This window comes from Rhineura floridana, chromosome 6 (genome assembly GCF_030035675.1).
Source record: "Rhineura floridana isolate rRhiFlo1 chromosome 6, rRhiFlo1.hap2, whole genome shotgun sequence".
Classification (NCBI taxonomy): domain Eukaryota; kingdom Metazoa; phylum Chordata; class Lepidosauria; order Squamata; family Rhineuridae; genus Rhineura; species Rhineura floridana.
In genome coordinates this window covers 144657260-144680674 of record NC_084485.1, presented here as the reverse complement: position 1 = coordinate 144680674, position 23415 = coordinate 144657260, and the positions used below count along the sequence as shown (strand labels likewise).

At 42.8% G+C, this 23415-nt stretch overlaps 1 protein-coding gene across 2 annotated transcripts in view; it reads right to left on the bottom strand.

Annotated features, from left to right (window-relative positions):
• Positions 1-23415, bottom strand: part of BRINP3 (BMP/retinoic acid inducible neural specific 3) — a 360329-nt gene that overhangs the window by 65869 nt on the left and 271045 nt on the right. For both annotated transcript variants that reach the window (XM_061634005.1, XM_061634006.1), the window contains one exon: positions 21579-21815. In XM_061634005.1, coding sequence (XP_061489989.1) covers positions 21579-21815 — 237 coding nt within the window. The remainder of the gene's footprint in view (positions 1-21578; positions 21816-23415) is intronic.

Here is a 23415-nt window from a genome sequence, read left to right as displayed (position 1 = left end):
CATTTGGGGAGTGCCACCTAGGGTTTAAAACGGATGTGGATTTTTTAGCACCTTTACAAACTTAGAGCAAGCTGACAGTGCAATCCAAACCCAATATCCGCTGGGGGATGAGTGAGTTTGGAATAGGTAGGCCTTGGGTTGTTCTAGCTGACCTGGGGCTGAGCCAGCGTAATGCCCTCATTCTGGCTCAGCTGAGAATACACTGGCGTAAATTCCTCAACCAGGCTCAGCTGGCTCATCTGGAAGAACTTAAAGCAATGTAAGTCCTCAAAAAGGGCTGTGGTTTACACCTATCCCAAATTTCTTTCATTTCAGTCATGTGACCTGGCAACCTGATAGAACATACACTGGCAAATAGGGTGGTGTAAATCAAACACTATTCCTCTGCTAAGCGCGCATTGATTTAGCCAACAATAGCCCAGCTCCTGAACAGAGTTTGGAGTAGGGGTAATTTACACTAGTTTAATTTAAGCCAGCATAACTCCCTATATTTAGGATTGCTCTGTTAGTTTGCTATTAGAGGGACAGACAGACTAGATGACAGACAGACAGACAGACAGACAGACAGACAGACAGATAGATAGATAGACAGATAGATAGATAGATAGATAGATAGATAGATAGATAGATAGATAGATAGATAGATAGATAGATAGATAGATAGATAGATAGATAGATAGATAGATAGATAGATAGATAGATAGATAGATAGATAGATAGCATTTTCTGTGGTACAGAGATGTGGGAGGGAGGGCTATCCAGTACATATTTATCAGGGAGTTATCTTCATGGAATTCAGTTTAGTTTACTTCTGAGTAATGTACAGCGTCTTTGGTATGAACCCACACTAGAAATTGTGACAGTAGGGACCACTTCTGAACCAAAGAAATATATTTTTTTCAGTTTAGTTAGGTGCCAACTATTTGAAAAATTGCAAGGCTTAAGTATCCACAGTTGCTTTGCAAGGGAGGAGGTTGGGGAGAAAACCACAACAACTTGGCCACACCCCTCTGACCACTCATTAGCCATGACCCATGGCCTCCTAGCAGCCACATCAGGTCCAGTGGGCACCAGCTGCCACTGGGGCTAGCTAGGCAGAACTAAAACAAAGGTCAATGCCGCTATGCAGGTTTGCACAAATTCAGCATTTTTCAAGAACTCATTGACTTCTGAAACAGCCATTGGCCATAATCCAGAGATGCACTTTTGAGTTGCCAAGTGGGATTTTTTGGTGGCTTCCCCAACTCCCTTAAACTGGATTTACATGCACACATTGTTGATATATCATAAATTGCTTTTGAAACCCCTCGTAGTGTCAAATGGGGTGTGCCACATAGCACGGCAGACATTCCAGTCAATATAAAACTGTCTTTCTTGCGCAGAGTGTGGCATTGTTCTTTGGATATTAGTCACTGTTTCTACAAGAGCAAATTTTCATGATGAATGGTAAGGGCTCAAAACACAGGCAGGCTGTACATGAACTTATACTTGAAGTGTGCATTCTCCATTCCAAGTTTCATGAGATTAATTGTTGTCGACATGGGAGCATGATGTACAGCAGGCAGAGGGTACTGGTATATTGACCAGGCAAGAGCAGAAGACCAGGCACTTAACAGGGCTCGCCAACCCAGAGGTTTCACCCTGCCTGCTGCACACCCCTATTTCCTTCTTTGACTAGTGCATGAAGATAACCCATTCACCAAGTGGAACTTCCCCACACAATGGCAAACAAGGTATTCTTTGCCATGACAGTCCTTCTGACATGATGTGGCTGGTCAGATTTGTTGCAAAACTTCAGCCATTTCCTCTCCAGCCATCTTCTTCCACTGACCTCCGCTCTCCCACATACTATCAGCGAAGTGGGGGAGTTACTAAAGTAATGTACAAAATAAACCTCTCACTTCAACTGCTGGTTGGCCAAATCATCCCCTAAACAGTTCCGTTTCAATCCGGTTTTAGGCCCGGTTTTGGCACTGAAACAGCCTTGGTCGCCCTATATGATGACCTTTGTCGGGAGAGGGACAGGGGGAGTGTGACTCTGTTGATTCTCCTTGATCTCTCAGCAGCGTTTGATACCATCGACCATGGTATCCTTCTGGGGAGGCTCGCGGAGTTGGGAGTTGGGGGCACTGCTTGGCAGTGGCTCTGCTCCTACTTAACGGATCGTCGCCAGAAGGTAGTGCTTGGGGAACATTGCTCGACACCCTGGACTCCGCATTGTGGAGTCCCTCAGGGGTCGGTCTTGTCCCCCATGCTCTTTAACATCTACATGCAGCCTCTGGGTGCGGTCATCAGGAGTTTTGGAGTGCGTTGCCATCAGTACGCTGATGACACGCAACTCTACTTCTCCTTTTCACCTTCTTCAGGTGAGGCTGTTGATGTGCTGAACCGTTGCCTGACCACGATAATGGACTGGATGAGAGCTAATAAACTGAAGCTCAATCCAGACAAGACTGAGACATTGTTGGTGAGCTCTTTACCTGCCCAGATGGTGGATGTTTATCCTGTTCTAGATGGGGTTACACTCCCCTTGAAGGAACAGGTTCGTAGTCTGGGGGTCCTTTTTGACCCTTCCTTGTCGCTTGAGGCTCAAGTGGCCTCGGTGGCGCGGAATGCATTTTACCATCTTCGTTTAGTAGCCCAACTACGCCCCTATCTGGACAGTGATGATCTCGCCTCAGTTGTTCATGCTCTGGTAACCTCTAGATTGGACTACTGTAATGGCTCTACGTAGGGCTGCCCTTGAAGACCGTTCGGAAACTTCAGCTAGTGCAAAACACGGCAGCCAGGTTGTTGACGGGGACCCGCTGGTCCGCGCATATAACACCTGTCCTGGCCCGTTTGCACTGGCTGCCTATTTGTTTCCGAGCCAGATTCCAGGTGCTGGTTTTGACCTATAAAGCCTTACACGGTGTGGGACCGCAGTACCTTGTGGAACGCCTCTCCCGCTATGAACCTACCCGTTCACTTTGTTCAGTATCTAAGGCCCTCCTCCGGGTACCAACCCATCAGGATGCCCGGAGGATTGTTATTAGATCCAGGACCTTTTCTGTGGTGGCCCCTGAACTATGGAACAGCCTACCTGAGGAGATACGCCTGGCGCCTACGGTACTTTCTTTTAGGCGCCAGGTTAAGACCTGGATATACTCCCAGGCATTTTAATGTTATTATAATGTTCAATTTTCATGTCAATATGTTCTATCTAATGGTTTTGTTTAATTTGCTGTTGTTTGTCACTGATTTTATTGTATGTTGTATTTTAATCCTGTTTTGTTCACCGCCCAGAGAGCTACTCGCTATGGGCGGTTTAAAAATAAAACAAAATAAATAAATAAATAAATAAATAAAGATCAGCAGCTAAATCATAAATAAAGCTGTTATCTTTGTAGGGGTCTGGAGATGCTAATGTCTGTGTCCTTAATGATCTGGCAATGTTCTGACTACAAAAGGTCTGCAATGCAATTCCATCTACTACATGAGAATGTAAAACGGATTAGGCTTATTATGTAACTCTGCCGATATATCCCAATGAGCACAGATAGAGGAAGTATTTCCACAAATGTAGCTGCACAGCATTACATATGCCCCGGAATGATCTTTAGGTTTAAATGCAAACATCAATACGTTATTCTTAAGCATCTGTAATATGGAAATTACAGTGAGTCTTTCTTCATTTTCGTTGTAAAAATATATATATCGTAAAATACTAACACATCCTCCTTGGATAAAGATGAAATATTCTACATGATCACATATTGCTTGATGGAATGGAAATCATAACTTGGTACAAATAATAATAAATTCATTGTAATTTTAAGTAATTGTAGACTCAGATTGCAACTTGCGTGCTGTGTACAACATGCAGACTTTTCTCACTTTCTGATTATGGTTCTAATCCATTCTTCTCCTTATTTTCAGGGAAGGTAATAATAGTTCAAAAAAGTAAAATACACAGCTAAAATAAATTATTATTATTATTATTATCATTAGTAGTAGTATTCCGCTTTTCTCCTTCAACATGAGCCACTCAGGCAGCTTACAAAAAGGTCCAATACTACCAATAAAGGAGAAAATTAATCAATAAAGCATATAAAGTAAAATCAAATAATAAAGTGCACTCTCCCCAGCAAATAATACCAATCAAGCCATAATGGGGAACAAGCAAATAAAAAGTCAGGAGCCCAAGCCCAGCATATACGGCCTAGTCCTATGCATGTCTACTCAATCAGAAGTTAGTTCCACTAAAGTTAATGGGACATACTCCAAAGGATGAGAATTGTACCTCAATGGGCTCCTTCTGGGAGGAAGGGCAGGACATCAATCAAATAATAAATAAAACAAAATAAGTAAATAAATAAATGCCTTCCACTAAATTCTCACTTGGGGGTGGAACCATTTTTGAAAGACACCCAGGCTCAGACTTTGGCAAAGGTCCAGGTCAGTGCAACTAAAAACCATTCTCAAAATGTTATTGCAGTCTGTACTTATTTTGCCATCTGCACTTACTTCCAGTCCATTTCTGGTTCCAGTTTAAAGTGCTTATATTAATCTTTAAAACTCTCAATGGCCAGAGTCCAGGCCTGAAGGGTAATCTCTTCCTGCATATCTCTGTTCAGACCTTAAGATTGTCTTCTTGAGGCCCTTCTCTGGGTTCTCTGAAGCAGTTGGGTGGCAGAGCAATCCAAATGCGGGGGAGCTGGCGGAGGAGGAGCCGGTGGAAGGTTCTGTGGGATGCTCCTCCTGCTCAGGAGCCGCATGCACAAGTGGGAAGGAAGAAGCTGTCTTCCATGAACATCCCTCCCAGGGAGTAAGCGCTGCCTGTAGACAGCCATTACAATTTCTTTTTTACTGCACCGGCCTTTTGGCTGGTGGAGTGTCCAGAAGGATCAGGCCTGGGGGAGGGCTCCGAATGGAAGGAGGATCTCACATAAGTCCCCCCCCCCATAGCTCTGCCCTCATCATTTCCAGGGCTTCCACCAGCTTATGCTAGCTCTCTGTCTGCTGGGCTGCCCATCCCTGGCAGACCCCAGCAGCGCCGGCACGCTCCTGGTGGTACTGCAGCTCAGCTATAGCTGAGGGCTCCTGATAGCCTGCCAGCATAGCTGCAGGTCCATGGCATCCAACTCTTCCCAGCCTGGTGGAAATTTCAGTTGGATTGTGCCCTAACTTGGGAAAGGACCTTCTCAGCAGTGACTTGTAGTACGTTTCCATCTTAAATTCCCAGTGTTTCCATCTTAAATTCAGTTAGTGCTTTTTAGATCCTTTAGACTAATGTTATTTGCTGTTGCTAGTTTTAGTTTTAATTTGGTTTGTGTTGTTGCTAATTCTATTCTGTTTTAGATTTTATATTTCATTTTCTTTCTTTTATGGTTTTACTTTTTTTTTTTTTTACTGTAAACCATCCAGAGAACTGTAGTTATTGGACAGAATACAAGTATTGTGAATGACTGGAATGATACTACAAGCAGCACCTCTCAGCAGATATTTTATTGGAGCACAGGGGAAGAGAGAGCCTTATGATACACAGCACCCATTTAATATCCCCAAGCATCTCCTTCTTCAGAAAGATCAAACTGTACGCCCTCTTCACATTTGTTACACTCCAGGCCTCCTTAAGTAGAGTTACCAAATATCTGGTTTTCGGCCGGAGTCTCCAGCTTTGGAGGTGTTTTCTGGCTGTCCGGCCAGACCACACCCCCTGTCCCTGGATCTCTGGTTTTTGGCGTGGTGTGTCATGGCCACCCAGCAGGGCTGGCCACAGGGCAGGAGATCCCAAGCCCCCCACCATTCCCCTGCTATACTTACCTTTCTCTTTGCTGTTTTTTGCAGCACGCACAGGTTTGCCATCAATCAAGATGGCGGCCGAGGTTTCCCTAAGGGGCTGAAGTCTCTGCCGCTATCTTGGTTGATGGCATGCATGTGTGCTACATGCTCGTATTGCTGTCATCATCCAAGATGGCGGCAGAGGCTTCAGCCCCTTAGGGAAACCTCGGCCGCCATCTTAATTGATGGCAAACCTGCACATGCTGCAAAAAACAGCAGAGAGAAAGGTAGGTGAAGCAGGAGAATGGTGGGCGCTCTGAAGCTTCTGCCCTGCTATCCTGCTGTGGATTGCGGAAGGGGAGCGCAGGGGCCCCACAGCTGGTCAGCCACTGTGAGAAGAGGATGTGCTGGACTGGATGAGCCCACGTTGGCCTGATCCAGCACTGCAGGGCTCTTCTTAGGTTCTTAACCCACCATCCTCCATGAGGACTAGAGAGCCACCCTTGATCCCTGGTGCTGCTCCCTCCCCAGGACTGATAGGGCACTGCCTGGATTAACCACCCTCTAATAGTCTTCCACCACCCCATCCCAAAAAACAAAACTGAACCAAACCCTCCTCGCACACTTGGGTCAATGCAGGTGGGCACCCCCTCATGCCACACCTTCTTGCAGGTTGACTTCAGTTTGGGCTCCTGCCAAAAGACCCCCCCTTCCCCCAGTTTCCCTTCTCCCTCAAACATGCCTTGAGCCACCCCTGGCATCCTCTACCCCCTCCGGAACTCCCCACACTCCCTGGGGAAGGGCTGTGGCTGAGTGGGCACAGCACCTGCTTCGCATGTAGAAGGTCCCAGGTTCATCTCCAGGTGGGGTTTGGGAAGACTCCCTGCCTGAAACGCAGAGATAGATGTACCCAATGGTTTGACTTGGTGGCAGGCAGCTCCCTATGCCCCCCTTCATTGACTGCACCTCATACACTGAGGCTCAGGTACATGGCCCCTCCTTTTGCCTTAAGATGCTGCTGGTGATGTGCACACACCATGCACTAATTAATGCATGGCATATCTATAATTATTATAGGTTTGTAGACTCTGTGGGACAACTGCCCTGGTGTGCTTTCCTGTGCTAGACTAGAAGAAATGTGTTCCATACTTGGGTTTAGGCCTCTAGTGCTTGGAGCACTCTAGGACAACACATTTTAAAATAAGAAGCATGTGTGGGAGAGTGAATAAACCTAGAAAATGTAAAAAGTGGAGGGATTTTTAAATGAGACTAACTAGCACTTCCAGCATAAGGAAAATATATTTCAGAAGTTCTGTAATTAATCTATAATATATCATTTATAAAATGTAAAATTTTATAGGAGAGCTTTAGATTTTAACATCACAGGATTTAGAAAAAATTTATTGGCTTAAGCAGAGGGTAATGGGAATGTACAACATGGTGTGTATAGTGGAAGAACTATTTCTCCTAAGGATTATCACAGTTACCTAAAATAATCTTGCAGTACTTTGATCTTCATCAAATCTGAACTTCTAGGTATTTGTGCAAGAGATTGGATTTATTATCTGGATAGACCATATTTCATGCTCCTGTATCCCTCTAAGATGCAATGAGTGATTTAAATAATTCATTAATTTATATTATTTGGTGGAGCTAGTGTTAATGTTCATTTATTATTATTATTATTATTATTATATCCCTCCCTTCCTCCCAGCAGGAGCCCAGGGTGGCAAATAAACAGGACAGGTCTGTCCTTGAGAGAACCTCTCTCTCTCTCTCTCTCTCCACACACCCCTCCAAATATCCCTAGGTGTCCCTCTCTTGAAGTTTGCAAAGAATTTACTGGGTTCTTGCACAGAAGTCGAGAGAAGGTGTTTTGGACAGGAAAGGCATTTTTTTTTGAATGGTATGCTCCAAGCAACTGTGGTTGATACTTAATGTATCATGCTTTATGATGACACTAGGGCCCACCCTGTGACATCACTAGGGCCCACCCCATGACATCACTAGGGCCTGCCCCATGACATGATAGGGCCCGCTCCATGACATCTCAGGTTTTGGGATGCTTCCAACCTGGCAACCCTATCCGTACGTGATCCACTAACCTAAATGCAGCCCGCCTGCCAGGTATGACAGCTTATTTACCTAGATCTTTATTAACTTCCTGTTTGGGGGGGGCTGTGCTAGATGGAAATTGTCACCTATCTGACAGGCCAAAATACATGCTGGGTGGGCTGTATTTTGGCTTGTGCATCACAATAATGCTATTCAATAGGGTTCTGCCTTAATATTTTTAGGTATCATTATAGAGATTTAAGACAGATGTATGACTAAGAAATACAGACTCTCACATTTCCAAAAGGCTGGAAAAACAAAACTATAAAATGGTCATATATTTCTTTCTATGTTCCAGTGAGTTTCAGTTGCCCATGATGCATTATTAATTCATCTGAAGACAAAGGGACTTGCTCTGAAAAATATACATGTATTGAAAACAACAAAAAGATGTCAATTTGAAATGGGCTTACTCTTTCATAGAAAAATGAAGTGAAGCTGAACTTTAAACTTGTTTTTATAAATCATTCAATCCTTTCACTGAAACACTTTACTATCTGTTGAGGGCTATGTACAGAAAGCAAAGTCACAGATTTGCTCTGTGATTTCGTTGGGGAAAAATGTATATCACATGGGTATCCTGTGTAGTTGCTCTGTATATAATATCACTGTAATATCACCTTGTGGTTTAAGAACGTACCTATATCCACAGATATTTCTATCAAACGTTAAAAAGCAGGGAAATTGGGTACCTATAGTGAATGCACCAGGGGAGAATGAGACCTGACCTCCTCTCTGAGATATTTACTGCCCTACAAATTGGTCAAAATGCAAACACAATTTGGGTTGGTCTTTCACAGTCCAATCCACTTGCTGTGGAGTTTGGAAGAATTTGGTAACGTGCTTCTGAGCATATGGTGATTGGTGGCAATACCTGCCATCTCCAAAGATGGAGAATTACATTTTTGAATGTTTGTTGGTGTCCTTCTTATTTTGCTTCATTCCTGTGTTACTATTGTTTCTACAGAGAATCTAATGTAGAAAATTGTATTTCTCTCGTTATTTACCTAGAAACCTGTGTCAAATTTATTTTTATTAATTTCAAAGGCTTTTGATTGGTCAGTGTCATATGATGGTGAAGACAGCCTTTTGTGTTTCAAATTGGAGGCTATGTTCTATTTCTATTTTGCGTGCATTAACTGTTGAACCTGAAACTGCAGTTTGATGTAAACTCAGAATGATTACAATATGTTGCTACTTCAGCAATGACACTAGCTGTTGGAAAAAACAAACTTGGCCTGCCCAAGATGCATGTTTTCAGCCTGCGATGTTTAAACCACTTCATTTAAGGCAAGGTGGGCACAGTCAATCAAAAACATAGAGCACACCTAGAATTTTGCTAGAATATATTTCACCTCCCATTGTTTTATCTTGTGCAAACTGAGACCCTATTGAGGTCCACTGGAGACTATTCAGCAGAATAGTCAAATTATTCCACAATTATTTTTGGAATTTTTTTTAGTATAAATTTTGCAAAGTGTTGCTGTACTTCACATATTTACAGAAATAGAAACAAAAGAAAATGATTTCTTATAGGAAACTTCACTAAAATTGCAAAATAAATCAGACATATTTAAAGTGATCATCTGAACTATGCCAACTGTCTTAATAATGTTGCTTCCTCCCTGCTAAAACAAGATCAGCACAGCACGTCTTCTTTCTGTTATTTGGGCTGATTGCAGGTGTTACCACCACTCACCATACAGTCATTACCAAATGCTTCCAAGCTACACAGCAAGTGGATTGGATTGTGAAAGACCAACCCAAATTGTGTTAGCATTTTGACAAATTTGTAGGGCAGTACAATATCTCAGAGAGGAGGTCAGGTCTCCTGCTCCCCTGCTGCATTCACTATAGCCGCCCAATTTCCCTGCTTTTAAAAGTTTGATAGAAATGTCTGTGGGCTATAGGTACGTTCTTAAACTGCAACATTTTTTGCTTATTAGTGAATTTCTCTGCTTTTTAATCTAGGAGGTAAGAATGGGATCCTCTGCAAACAATGGATTGATAATTTGTATGCTTATTGAGTTCAGTGGGATTTACTCCCCTGTAATCATGCTTAGGATAGGTGAAACTGACCACAGGGAATGGTGAGGGGAGGGGGAGGAGGGAGGGAAGGGTGGAGGGGAGGAGGGGGAGGGGAGCAGGAAGCAGGGGGAGGGGAGAAGGACAGGTTTGATCATTTGCATGTTTATTGAGTTTAGTGGGATTTAATCCTGTGCAATCATGCTTAGGTAAAACTGACTGGGGAGAAGGAGGGAGGGACGACTGGAGTGGGCAGGGAAGGAGAAGGAAGAGGGGAGGAGGAAGGGACAGGAGAGGGGAAGGGGGGGAAGCCAGGTCTGATCATTTGCATGCTTATTGGGTTGAATGGGATTTACTCCTATGTAATCATGGTTAGGATAGGTAAAACTGACCATGGGAGAGGAGCAGGGGGAGGAGAGGGAAGAAGAGAGGAAAGAAGAAAGGGAAGAAGAAAGGGAGGGGAGAGGGGAGCAGAAGGAGGGGGAGGGGAAAGGAGGGGATTGGAAGGGGAGGGGCAAAGGAAGGGGCAGAGGAGGGCAGGTTTGGTCATTTGAATGCTTATTGAGTTCAATGGTAGTTACTCCCATGCAGTCATGCTTAAGATAGGTAAAACTGACTATGGGGAGAGGAGGGGGAGGAGAGAGGAGGGGATTGGAGGGGGAGGGGAGAGGAGGGGATTGGAGGGGGAGAGGATTGGAAGGGCAAGGGGTAGGGGATAGGAGGGAAGAGAAGGGAGGGTGGGCTTAATCAGTTGCATATATTTTTAGTTCAATGGGATTTATTTCTGTGCAATTATGTTTGAAAATGGAAATGGACTGCCTTCAAGTTGATGCCAGCTTATGGTGACCCTATGAATAGGGTTTTCATGGTAAATGGTATTCAGAGGTGATTTTACCATTGCCTTCCTTTGAGGCTGAGAGGCAGTGACTGGCCCAAGGTCACCCAGTGAGCTTCAGGGCTATGTGAGGATTTGGACTGTGGTCTCCCAGGTTGTAGTCCTAGGATAGGTAAAACTGACCATGGGGGAGGAGTGTTGGAAGTGGAGCAAGAGCAACTTCTGTTTTGTTCTTTTGTTTATGTTCCAGAAGGGAGATAGAGTTAGGGTCTTCCAGATGAGTAGGCTTGACTATCTTTACCTGTGATGCTGTGACTGACTTCCTTCCGTCACAGACCAATATGCTTAGGGAAGCTTATCTGCCCCTCATGGCTTCTCTCAAAGAATCCTGGGAAGTGTAGTTACTGAAGGGTGCTGTGACGTGCTAGGAGATGCCCTGTTCCCCTCACAGAGCTTCAGTCAGAGCAGCTGACTGTTAAACCCCTCTGGCCACTGGAGCTCTCTCAGGGGAATAGGAGTCTCTTCACAGCACTCTTCACAAACTACCCTTCCCAGGATTCCCTGGGGGAAGGCATGACTGTCTCACGTGAAATCAAAGTCTGGTGTGGGTGTGGCCCCCTGATTAGGCAAGCCAAGCAGCAGTCAGTCTGGCTTTTAGAACACTGACAGTTGATTCTTACTGAGCATGCCCGACATTATCATTCAGTTCAATGCAGAATTTACTAAATTAATCAAAAATCAGCCAGACACTTTAAAAACTTTTAAACTGCAGAAGATGAAGGTCAGAGTATGGGGCAAGGCCAGTAACAGGATTACAGGTACTCTGTGAATATGGTTGATTTTTATTGAATTTCAACAGATTATGAGAACTCTGAGAGAAAAAAGTCCAAAAGGGATCTGGTTTTCTCTCTCTCTCTGCACTTTGAACTCTCTATTCACTCTGACTGTTTTGTATATTGCCATGAAAATTTAGAGGGTTGTTAAGAAACATTTCTCAGTTCAGGACTATAAATTTTGTAAGGTTTTGTTTTGAAATGAGCTTATGGGAAACATCAGAATGGTGTGGGGGTATTTTCAATTTAAGATTGCAAAATGTGAAAAATCCACATTGGCTATAGTATACAGCCACTCTTGCGGCTGTATAATACAAATATAATGCTACAGAACTAGCACAGAGAACTGGTCTAGGTTTATTTTAGCTCACCTTGAAACTTTGCTTTTTACAGAGAAGATGGAGGTGCTTTCTCAAACATAGGATTTTACCCAAACTGCATTTTAAAGCATATCAACCTGATACACACTTCCTAGACTAACTTGTGAACAGGCACACAGATATCCTTTACTTTTCGTACTTTGCATACAAAAATGCAAAATGGATATTTTAGGGCATTATGCATACAAAATGTATACATGAGGGGGGAAATTTGTATAAAATGTGCAGATACATAATACAAACAAGATGCACATACAACATGATTATTCATACAGGTTTTTAATAATTCTGCAGATTGATGAAGAAATGGGATAAAAGGCACTTATGACTGAACACGTGTGAAACCAACACAGACTGGAACAGTATGATCCATCCATCCCAAATATTAAGCTAAGGTGTTAAATCAACTAATATGTTTTACAATATCTTAAACAGCCATCACATTTAGGGGGAGCAGGATTGGACCATGGCACATTGGTAGGAGGGTGGTAATTCCCCCTTCTACCATAGTCCCAATAACAATCACCCCCACAACTATTAGACTTGGGATAGAAAAAGTTTTCCTACCAGGGCTAATAACAGCTTCTGGGATTTTATATTCCTCAGGACCACAGGGGTGGGAGTAGAGGTGTAAAAAAAAAACCCTTCTCACATGCTACAATACAGATTTTCTTTGTGAGTGTCTGCAACAGCTATTTAAGTTTAAAAATAAGCATGTTCATTGCTTTAATGCAGTTAATGCAATATACAGTTTCACTTAATGCAATGTACAGTTTTACTTATCTCAGTAAGAAAGGAAAAGACCTAACCATAGCCAGCCTCCTCACCTTGGCTTTTAATGCAGGTGTAGCACATGGATCATACATAACCCCCAATGCTTTCATCAGTGGCTGCATGGGACTAGCATTTAGCAGTTTTTATTTCATAAGTGTAAAGCCAACCAGAAAGAGAGACATAACAGAGTAGAATCTCTTCTGATACATTTTTGTATAAAGAAGGCAGAATGTATTGTAATCCCCATGAGAACAAGAGTTTGTTACCACATTTGTAAGAAATTATATGCTGTGAAGTACATGACGGGATGAGCAGGATTCTCTTAGGGTGCAACCTTCCCATTTTCCTGCTTTGTTAAAGTGTCACCAAAATAACTTTTTGTATTCTTAGCGTACAACAACGTGTGACTTTTAATAAGTAGATTTGCCAGGTGCAGTGCTAGCAGGTGGCCACTAATGCCTTTAGAGTTGAAAATGAAGTGATTAGATTGCAAACCATGGATTGGTTGTGCCTTCGTATTTGGTTATAGGACAAGAGAAATTTAAATATTGGCTCTACAAAGAAATTACATATGTTGCACCTGTTCGTTTCAGTAAAATAGAGACATCTTCACAGGGGGAGATGTGTTGTGGGGTGGGGTAGAGGGTATATTCATCGAAGCAGTAACAGCTTGGTAGATTTGACTTCTCCCTCTTATTGATTAAATTTCTTGACAACCACACACGGAAGTTAATTATTCAGAGGCAAATTAACACCCCTGTAAGATAATAGAAAAAAACAATAATTATATTATGAGCTCAGAGGATTTATTATTTGTATTTTTATTGCACTCTGAAGTTTTCAAAGGCCAACATATTAAAAAAAAAAAGCTGGGGGCAAATGGAGTGAACTGTACTGATTAAGGTATTTCTTCTCAGTGATTAAAAAGTACCTTGAGCGGCACCAGTGAATCTTCTTTTCTGATGTTTTCCCCCCACAAGCAACTTTTCAATTAAGACTAGGAGTGAAGCTTCCTTTGCATATGAATGTGGTGCCAGTCCTGTACAGTACTGAACAACCAAGACAGTTGCTCCTCTCTCTCAAGACAGAGAATTGCTCTTATATGAACTTCCGTTATATGCATTACTGTTGTATTTTCCTTTTACTGGGAATACAGAAAGAAATGAAATGGTAGCTGGAAAGATTTTGCAGCTGACAAAACAATCCCAGTGAGTGACCTGAGAGAACACAATGTAAGATGGCTCAAACCCTGCTCTATCTGAGGTCCTCCTCACATGGTTAAAATCATGTGGGGAGAGGGTCACACTTGCTGGCCCCACCTGCTCTGTCAATCCCTATCACTTGGCCCACATGCCTCTCAGATGCTGCAAGAGTAACTTCTGCAGCAAAGAAGATCAGGGTTCTAAATTGAATGAGGACCCTACATGTTAACAACAGAATTTATAATTACAATACATGAGAAGTATATGGACTGAGTGATACAGATACAACAGAAGGGATGGGGCCAGGAAGAATGACCGCTAGTCAAAGCCTATTGATTTGCCGTGCTTAGTTTCTTTGATAACATATTAGCCCATATGCAACGAAACACATTTGACTGATGCTAAAATATACTGCATAGGATTTGGATTTATTATTGGAGTATTTGTACATGTGACATTTCCCTCCATAACACTGGTGTGTTTTCTTTTTGTTATTAGACCATTATGCCTTATTTGCATATTTATGTTTGGGTCTTCCACAGGGACAGCCTCTAAAAATGTCTTGCTGAATTTTGCCATATGATCATGTATGACCACTATGCAGAGAAAGGTGATTGTTAAATTTGTAGAAGACACCATGAGCCAGCACACATCTCCATGATCAGACCTAATGCCAAAAATAAAATAAAAATTAAGCCATGAGATTCACTCTTGGGGAAAGGATGTTTTTGGAGGAATGGATTTTATGCAGCTTCTTCTGGAAAATGTAAAGGGGAATTGTTATTTATAATAGTGTTCCTCTGAAAAAAATCCATTCCTGTTTAAGACTCATTCAATGGGGTTGGAAGAAAGAACTGTTTTCTGCACCCATTTGAACTGTTTTCTGGTACAGCTGGATTTGTGGCACCACCTTCTTGAGTCATAACTTGTCTCTCAAATATGATTTTTGTCAATAAAGGGGGAGAGAAATCTATTGGTTTAGAAAGTAATGAATGACTATCAAATTCAGCACACCAACTGAAAATACCTTGTGGCTAATGAATGCTCCATCAGATACCTTGCACATCATCTTGGTTAAAAGACCAAACTTAGAACCCTGTTCTGAAATGTATGGCTGCAAATATCAGAACCATTCTTCTCCACTGTGCAGGGGAGGTTTTAATGAAAAAGTTTAATAGCACCCAAATGGGCCGTGAAAAGGGAGAAGAATACAAGAAGTCTTCTACCTCTAAATCCTTTGATATAATATTCAGTCAATGGCTGTAGCAAATTGTCTTTCCTAGTAGGACTTGCTTATGAATTTCCTTTATTGCTTTAAATCCCATCAGCTTAGTCAAGCGGTTGTCGGCAAGAGAATGTTAATAATTCAATCTCTGTGATGAAGTATAAAATAAAGACTGCAATGGGAGCAAAAAGGTAAGGCTGTAGAAACACAGAACCCCAGCTGGGTACATTGATGCAGATTCACAGACTTCAACAGGGAATTAAGCAGACTGAAACCAGTGTTAGGATGCTTGGTGCTCGGTTTCAGGTGAGCTTCCTGATGTCTGAGTGAATTGGAGGATGGCCCATCAATGAAAACAAAATGCACCAGCACTCGACAGCAGAAGATCAGTCAGTTATTAAGGAATTAAACATTGTATCCAGCGAAGACAGGGACTTGAAGTTAATTCACATGGAAAGCCAATTTAATTCAATGGAAGTGTTTTAAATGCAGTTATGAGATAAAAGTTCAGAATGAAAAATGTTTTCAGCAAATACATTACTAGACTATAAAGGCCAAACTAGGCTAGTTGACAAAAGAGGGTTTGCCATCAAAAATGACAAAACCACCACACAGAATTTCCCCTCCTCTGCCATATAGTTGTGAAAAGATTATGGAACTCCCTCCCTAGACAGGGCCACTTGGTCTCCTCTTTGTTGGCTTTAAGCAAAGGGTGAGAACATTTGTACTGTACAAGGCCTTAGATCTCAATTGATTTTTATTCCTTCTATGTTGATCAGTTTTAACCTGCATTTGCAATTGTGTCTAGTTCTGCTTTGAGAATGTGAAAATGTTTAGGTTAGTACACATATTTTCCAGACACAGCAGCACATTTTCTGACTTCTCAGAATTCCTGCATTTGCATAGACTCTGACCCAGGTGCAGTGTATACAGGAGTGCTCAATACAGGACTTAGCTACAGCCACATTAGGACAATGGATCAGGTGGGCTATTCTTATGGCAGAGTGTTGCTTGGGGGTGGTAGGGAAATCCATGTCTACACAAGGCTGGAAGGTGCAGATTCTGTGTCTGGATAGTATCCAGGAGTGCACCTGGCATGGTCACAATTAATCCACTTTCAAATCTGCTGCTAACCAATTTGCCCTCAAAAGCGAAAAACTTATGAAATATCTGCACATACAGAGAAAAGAATTTAAAGATATCACATTTTTCGTATACCAGATACTGTTATTTTTCAACTAGTGTTTGGATGAATCAGCAAAACAACGATACTGCTGTTCATCATTTTTTCCCTCCCCAATGGAGAAAATTAAGGGAGACACTAACGAAGCATGCTAATTTAGGGCAAACAGCATCAGTATGGATTTTTGATAAAACAGCTGTTAATTTTGCAAAGGAAGTTACTAAATCCGAAGGCTACAAGATACGGCTGTTTATAGAAGATATGATAAGGAGCAAGCAGATGGATCTTAGCAAACAGTTGGAAAGAGCTCCAATTTCAGCTCAGTGATGTGGGAACAGAATAATTTATATTTTCTGAAGAAATGGGAATGGCAAAGTTTTAATTGTACTCAAATACATGCTCCCGTTCTTGATGAAAATGGGAGGAAAAGATCAAACTGATTTTGAAAGTCATTACCTGACTTTTTTCAGGTTTAGATGTTGATTTCAGCTATTGCTGTGTACATGTGCATGAGTGATCAAGTTCTGAAGACAAGTGGTGGTCTATTAACACTGAAGTTAATAGATATGACTAACTTAGATTCATTAATTTCAGTGCATGTACTCTGAGTAGGGCTTAGCTGTCTACAAGCAAAGATTTGAATTTCCAATACACACATTTACCCCTCTGTTTATTTTATTTTTCAGAGTCAACATGCATTAAATTTTGAATATGCTGGCTAAAATTCAGTTTAGACAATGCAAAACACCATGTTAAGAATGAGGATGGGGTAGATCTTCCAGCCTTCGCCTATTTGGTGCCCTCGAGATGTTTTGAACTACATCTCCCATCAGCTCCGGTCAACTATGATGTCTGGGGATGATAAGGGGTGTAGCCCAAAGCATCTCTAGGGCACCAGGTTGGCAAAGGTTGTTTTACACACACAAAGAGGCAGTCCTGTGAATGTTTTGTCACTTGCTGTACTCTCATTCAAATGTACCATATTAGCAGACCCAATTCAAACAAAGGCATGGACTTGGGATGTGCTGGGCTTGGCGTCCTAGCAGCATTACAATGGATGCATCATTTGTGGAAACTGCTGTTTCAATGTGGGAGCTGTTCACACAGGTGCCCAAATTGTTGAGCTACAGCAGCCACATTGCAAAGTAAGATCCCAGCCGATGCCAGCGGGTCTTGAAGTCATCGCCAATCAGCTGATCATTTATAATTCAAGCCCAGTTTGGATCAGCTACACTCTAAAGCTCCCAGTCAGAAGACAGCTAATAACTGCTATCTTCAAGCCAACTTTTGCTAAGGATTGGCCACACTTCAGAGTTCCAAACTAGAAACTTGGAAGTATAGCTGATCCCAGCAGGGCTTGAAAGTGGTGCCAAATTTAAAAGGTGCCAAATGCAAGCCTAACTTTCCAAGGAATAATCAAGAACACATTTTAAGGGGTCTAATTGTTCCTTTGCAGCTATGACTTTACCTGCCCCACAGCTGATGTCATATATGATGTCAAGTGCAGGGTGGGTGTGGCTTGGAGAAAAATGACCTTGTGAGCCACATTAAGACCCCTGCCAGCCTTAAGTAGGACTGCAAGTTGGAGGTTTTTCACTGTGGGTATATGTCATAACCATGGCATGCCCATTCACTACAGAGAGGTGCCACTGGAATGTGCAAATGGGAGCTGTGCTTTGTCAGAAAACAAAAAAAAGGCTGCCGCAGTTAGGCAGAGTATTAGTCCAGGAAATACATGCTTGGTTAATGGTGGTGTGTGTGGTCATCACTTCATCACATGCAAACTCTGCATGGATCCACCCCAGCCGGTGCTTGTTTGGTCATGTGGACTGGCATGGCATTTGAAGAGCCAGTTCACCAGTGTCCTTTTGCTCCATTCATAAAAGGTTTGCTGTCATCTGCTGAATATCATCCTTCTGAGCTAAGACAGTACAGTGGCTCAAGCACTGTAAGAAGTCAATAGAGGACTTTGGACAAGGTTCATTTCAGAAGACGTTAAGGGGGGGGAAATCAAAATGGGTTAGATTGTTTCTCTCAGAAGTGATGACAATCAGGGAACACCACCCCTCCTTTGTCTTCTCTGTAAGAAACACTCTAAAACCTTTCTTATATTTTAGCAGACAACAACTCAGTATAATGCTGACACAAAAGACAAGTACTCACTAAAAAGCAATATGCATGGATATATATCTAAGGGCAAAATCTGTTTCTTTTCAGCCTCTGTCAAATCCTTTATGTATCCTTGATAAGAGCTTGAAAACAGCTTGGGGAGCGAGAGCACAACAAGTTTCCTTAGAGGTATATCACATAGCCATAAAGGTCATAGTAGCCTAGAGCAGTTAAGCTGGCATGGTATTTAAAGGTTGCTCCCCTCAAGATGTGAGTCTGGAAAGGGCAAAATGGAGATAGCAGGTGGAGACCTTCATTTAGGAGGGGGTTGGTGTGGACTAGCAATGATGACTTACAGCTCATTGGGATCTTTCCTCATTTTATACAATCATTTTGCATAATCTTACACCCCTTATTACTATAGCCTTGTAGGAAACAGATCTCTATGCACCACTTTAATGCAGATAAAAGTAGGGTTGATGACAAAGCTGTTGAATCCCAGTACCGAACTTATGGATGTGAAGGAGGATGAGCACTTGGGGGGGGAGTATTCAGGGCAGGGACAAGGTGCAGAGTCATGGCCAATGTACACTGGGCAAGCTGGAAGTGGCATCGGAGTCACGTCCATATATGAACAAGTCTACACTAGAGATGTTGGTCATGGCTGATTTAATGGCTGCCAAGTCATAGTTTGCCAAGCTTTCAGCACTTACTTTTAGAGACTCACATCTCATAGGAAGCCATCCCCCTACTGTTCAAGTGTGCGCCTTTGCCTTCCCTGCATTCGACCTTTGTTTAGTCTTAGTCAAATTCCTGATTTTTATGATGCTGCTGGTTCCACCAACCTGCTCCCATCCCTCGTGGCAAATGACAACCTAGGGTTGTACAGAATGCCTAAGAAACATCAAGAGCCTTATCGTAACTATTTGTGCCATTATTTGTGCCACTTTAGGCAACATGTTGATCAAAGGGGAAGCTGCCTTGGTCCATCTAGCTCAGTGTTCTGTCTACGCTCACTGGCAGTGGCTCTCCGGGTTTTCAGCTAAGGTTCTTTCCCAGCCCTACCTGGAGAATGAACCTAGGGCCTTCTTCATGTGAAGCAGATACCCTATGACTCTTACCCACATATCCCTTAAATCAGTCTTAGGCCAAATGATCTTTCTGCATCCCACGATTGTTCGGGTAAGGATCTTCCTGACCTCCCTAGAGCACCACATTTTCTGCATTCCTTTGTTTGTGATTTTCCTGACCAGGAGAAAAACATGGATCACGGTGGAAGTGAAAGTAATGGAAGTGCAAACAGAACTGTCCTCAGAGAAAAATCACTACGCTTGTGCCATTTGGCTTCACCTTTTGTTGTTGAATCATTAATACGATGCATCAGTATCCTTCAAAAAGACAAAGTACGGAGGTACAGAATTATGCATTGTCGAAAGCAAATTTATGATCACATTGATACCTTCCATAATGTAATTGGAGGTATGGGTTTTCTCAACAGAGAAAAGTACATGAAAATGACTGGAGTGGTGCCAGTAGTAGATGCTGCCTCAGAGCCCAGTAGATGCACAAGGACCCCTGAGTTACATGTTAAGTTCTGAATGCAGAGCAGGCTTGCAAACACAAGGCTTGCTCCCATCTGTCACCAAATGCAGAACCTCCATGTTATATGCAATGCATGCAATCCCGAAGGGCTTTGCATGGGGTTTAATCATGCATAACAAAGGTACCCACTAACACACTAAATGTTGTGCTCTTGTCTCTCATATTCACTTTGGGGTTTCAGATTTCTTCGTCTGTACTTCTGCACTTCCTGCCATCCCAACGCTCAGTTATATTTACATTTCCTACCAAGCATTTTCCGCTCTTTCTCTTCTCACAACTTCTACAGATATTTCATTTTCGGTTCTATCTCTCCTCTGAACTGTGCAGTTCTTATCTGGCCTACTTATGACCAGGATGCTGACAGTGACAATAATGAGCAAAATAATTGTAGAAGTAGTTCTTGAAATTTGTGCTTATTTCTCATAGTTCAAGAACTCCAGGTAAAGAACTACATTTCCCATCATTCTCAACATCATGTGATGTCACAGAAACACGTGCAACACTTCCCAGGAGCTCAGGGAAGTTCCAGAGAACACAGCAGCAGGGACTAAGGGCCAAACAAGATGTTTGCTTAGAACTTAGCACACAACGATATGTGGGGCTGGCTCTTTCATTAGGCAAGCTGAGGCAAATGCCTCAGCCACCAGAGTATTGAATGTGCACTATTCTGCTGGCTTGCCCAGCCACCCAGCTGTGACTGCCACCCACCTGGCTCTTGTGGGACTGCAGAGCACCTGCCCCAACCCTGTGCCTTTCTCTGAGGAAGCGGGTCCTCAGAGTGAGGCATTTAGGGCGAGAATGCCTGTGCCACTACTACTTCTCTACAGTGGCTAGATTTTTTTAAAAAATAATAATTAAACATTTAAAGCAGGCAGTCTCCTAGGCCACCTTGCCCAGAATGTCTCTCTCTGAGGAAGGGCTCACTTCCTCAAGAGTGAGTTGGAAAGGAGGGGAAGGGAGAAATGAAGTGACAGAGCTGCTACTGTGTCAACAGTAGCTAGAAATTCCTTTAGTGGGTGGGGGGAGGCAGGGATTGCAGCAGCAGAACCGTCCGTCTTGGGTGGTACTTGTGCTGACCCTGGTTATTTAAGGATAGGCATGTGAGGGCTGATTCTTCTTTAGGCGCACAGGAAGACTTATATCTTTACTCTCCTGCTACAGTCAGAACGAAGTCCCACTGCCACACTAAGAGCCTTACAGGAGAGGGAAAAGTCCCCATCGATGGCTAATTTGATCCTAAGGGCATTTCAAATCAGATCAGACTCTGGATGGTTTGGGATCCACCAAAAATGGATCCAGAATGAGCTGACACATAAAATCTCTAACCCGCACCCCTGACTGGAGTTTGCTGCATTACCATACCAGATTGCCAATGAGTGTAAACCACAGAGTGCACCACCGCTGTGCAGACTTCATTGACACAAATGAGAATTTGCAGGGGTGCATTGTTGCACCTGCTCTGACCAATAAAAGTATTATCATAAAATTACAGGGTGTTTATTAATAGAATTAAGGATTTTAAATTTTCACACCTGAGTCTTCAAACTCGCTATTGTAAGCATTCCAGGTCTCACTTATGCGAAGCAGGTTCTCTTCCATAGCTTGAATATCCATATATGGACAGTTACATTCTGGGAATTTGGGCCCACACTGACACCAACAGTCGTTGTCCTTGCAGATAAATTCCCCCTCTGAGTTGCAAGCAATATAGCTCAGTGCTGCCTGCACAAACCGCTCTTGCAAGTAGTCAGGCAGGATAAGCTGAAGACCTTGATGGAGGAAGAAGAAAGAGAAAGAAAGAATCTGTCTTACTAAGTGTGATGGCTTCCTCAAAACTATTGACAGAATTCCATCTATAATCAATACGGATAAAAGGCAGCCTTTCAAAAGTATCCACAGCAGTTATTGGAGTGCACATACCACATAATCATTTGTGACATATTGATAACCTGATGGGGAGAAGGAAGAGGGGGAGAAAAACTACAGCTTTTCCAGTGGTTCTCTGATGATGATTCTTACATGCCACAGGTGACCAGGCAAGTGGCTTATTGTAACCTTGATAAATAGCTCTTATTAATAGGTAAGAAATGTTTAAGGTCAGTTCACTGTTGCCCATCTATTGCACATTCAATAAGCTTTTATTCTCCTCTTCAATGGGACTCTTTTGAAATCAACAAACCTTAACTACCAAGACAGGGAATCCTAGGATGCCTTAACCTTACATATTGCTTACAACAATGCAATGAGTCATATTTTGGGTCAACCTTGAATATTGAACTCTACCCCCATTTGTATTATTGGTATAACAACTATAGCCCTAGGCACACATTGCTAGCGTACAGAGCAATGCCATGTTCACTGGGGAGTGGAGCCACACTGTTAGCCATTCCCTGGACATCACATCTGTTTCCTCCAACAACCATGTGTTGCACACAGTTGTCAGTAATGGAAGTAGAAAGCCTACACTCCCGATAAGGGCTGTGCGTCATCAAGTTCCTGCACAACTAAATGTGGTACAATTACACAGAGCCATGGCATTCGAGGAGGAGCCTGCACACTGGAATTTCTTTATAGACAGGTGCATGCAGTGCATGATAATTGAAGGAAGCTGGTGTGATATTGGCGGTGGGGCTGAAAGCAAGGCCCCACTCCCCAGGAAAGATGGCATTGCCCTACATGGCAGCAATGTGGACTCGCACAGGCACTTGCTCAGAATGAAATACAGGCATGCAAAGAGCCCTTTGTTACCATGGGGATTTTATGTCCAGTTTGCTTCCGGTTCAGAGTAACCCCTTGATTATCTTCACACACAGTAAGGGCAGTTCGGCAATGGAACCGACTGCCTAGGGAGGTGGTGGGATCCCCTTCGCTGGATGTCTTCAAGCAGAGGCTAGACAGCTATCTGCGGGAGATGCTCTAGCTGTGGATTTCCTGCTGTGAGCAGGGGGTTGGACTCCATGGCCTACAAGGCCCCTTCCAACTCTATGATTCTATGATTCTACACACATAGCAGCATGGGAGCTGCTTCCCCTTGGTACAATGCCACTGTCTTGGTGAGTGTGTGTGGAACAATAATAATAAAAAATGATGACGATGATGATAAAAAACCAAAATATGTGGTTGGACATCCTGCTTCCTCGTGGGGTGTTGACAGCATAGGAAAGACCCACATAACATCCACACCAATGTGAGGTATTTATATTATCAACATATGTTTCACAAATCAATCTGAGTAACTAGTCTTTATCAGACAGACAATTCACTGGATCGCTTTCCTTTCGTGGAGACTGTCACAATTGGATGGGGAAGTTAGAACTGGTGTGGTATCTGGTACTGTTGATTCTCAGTTTCTCTGCTTTGCACAGACCT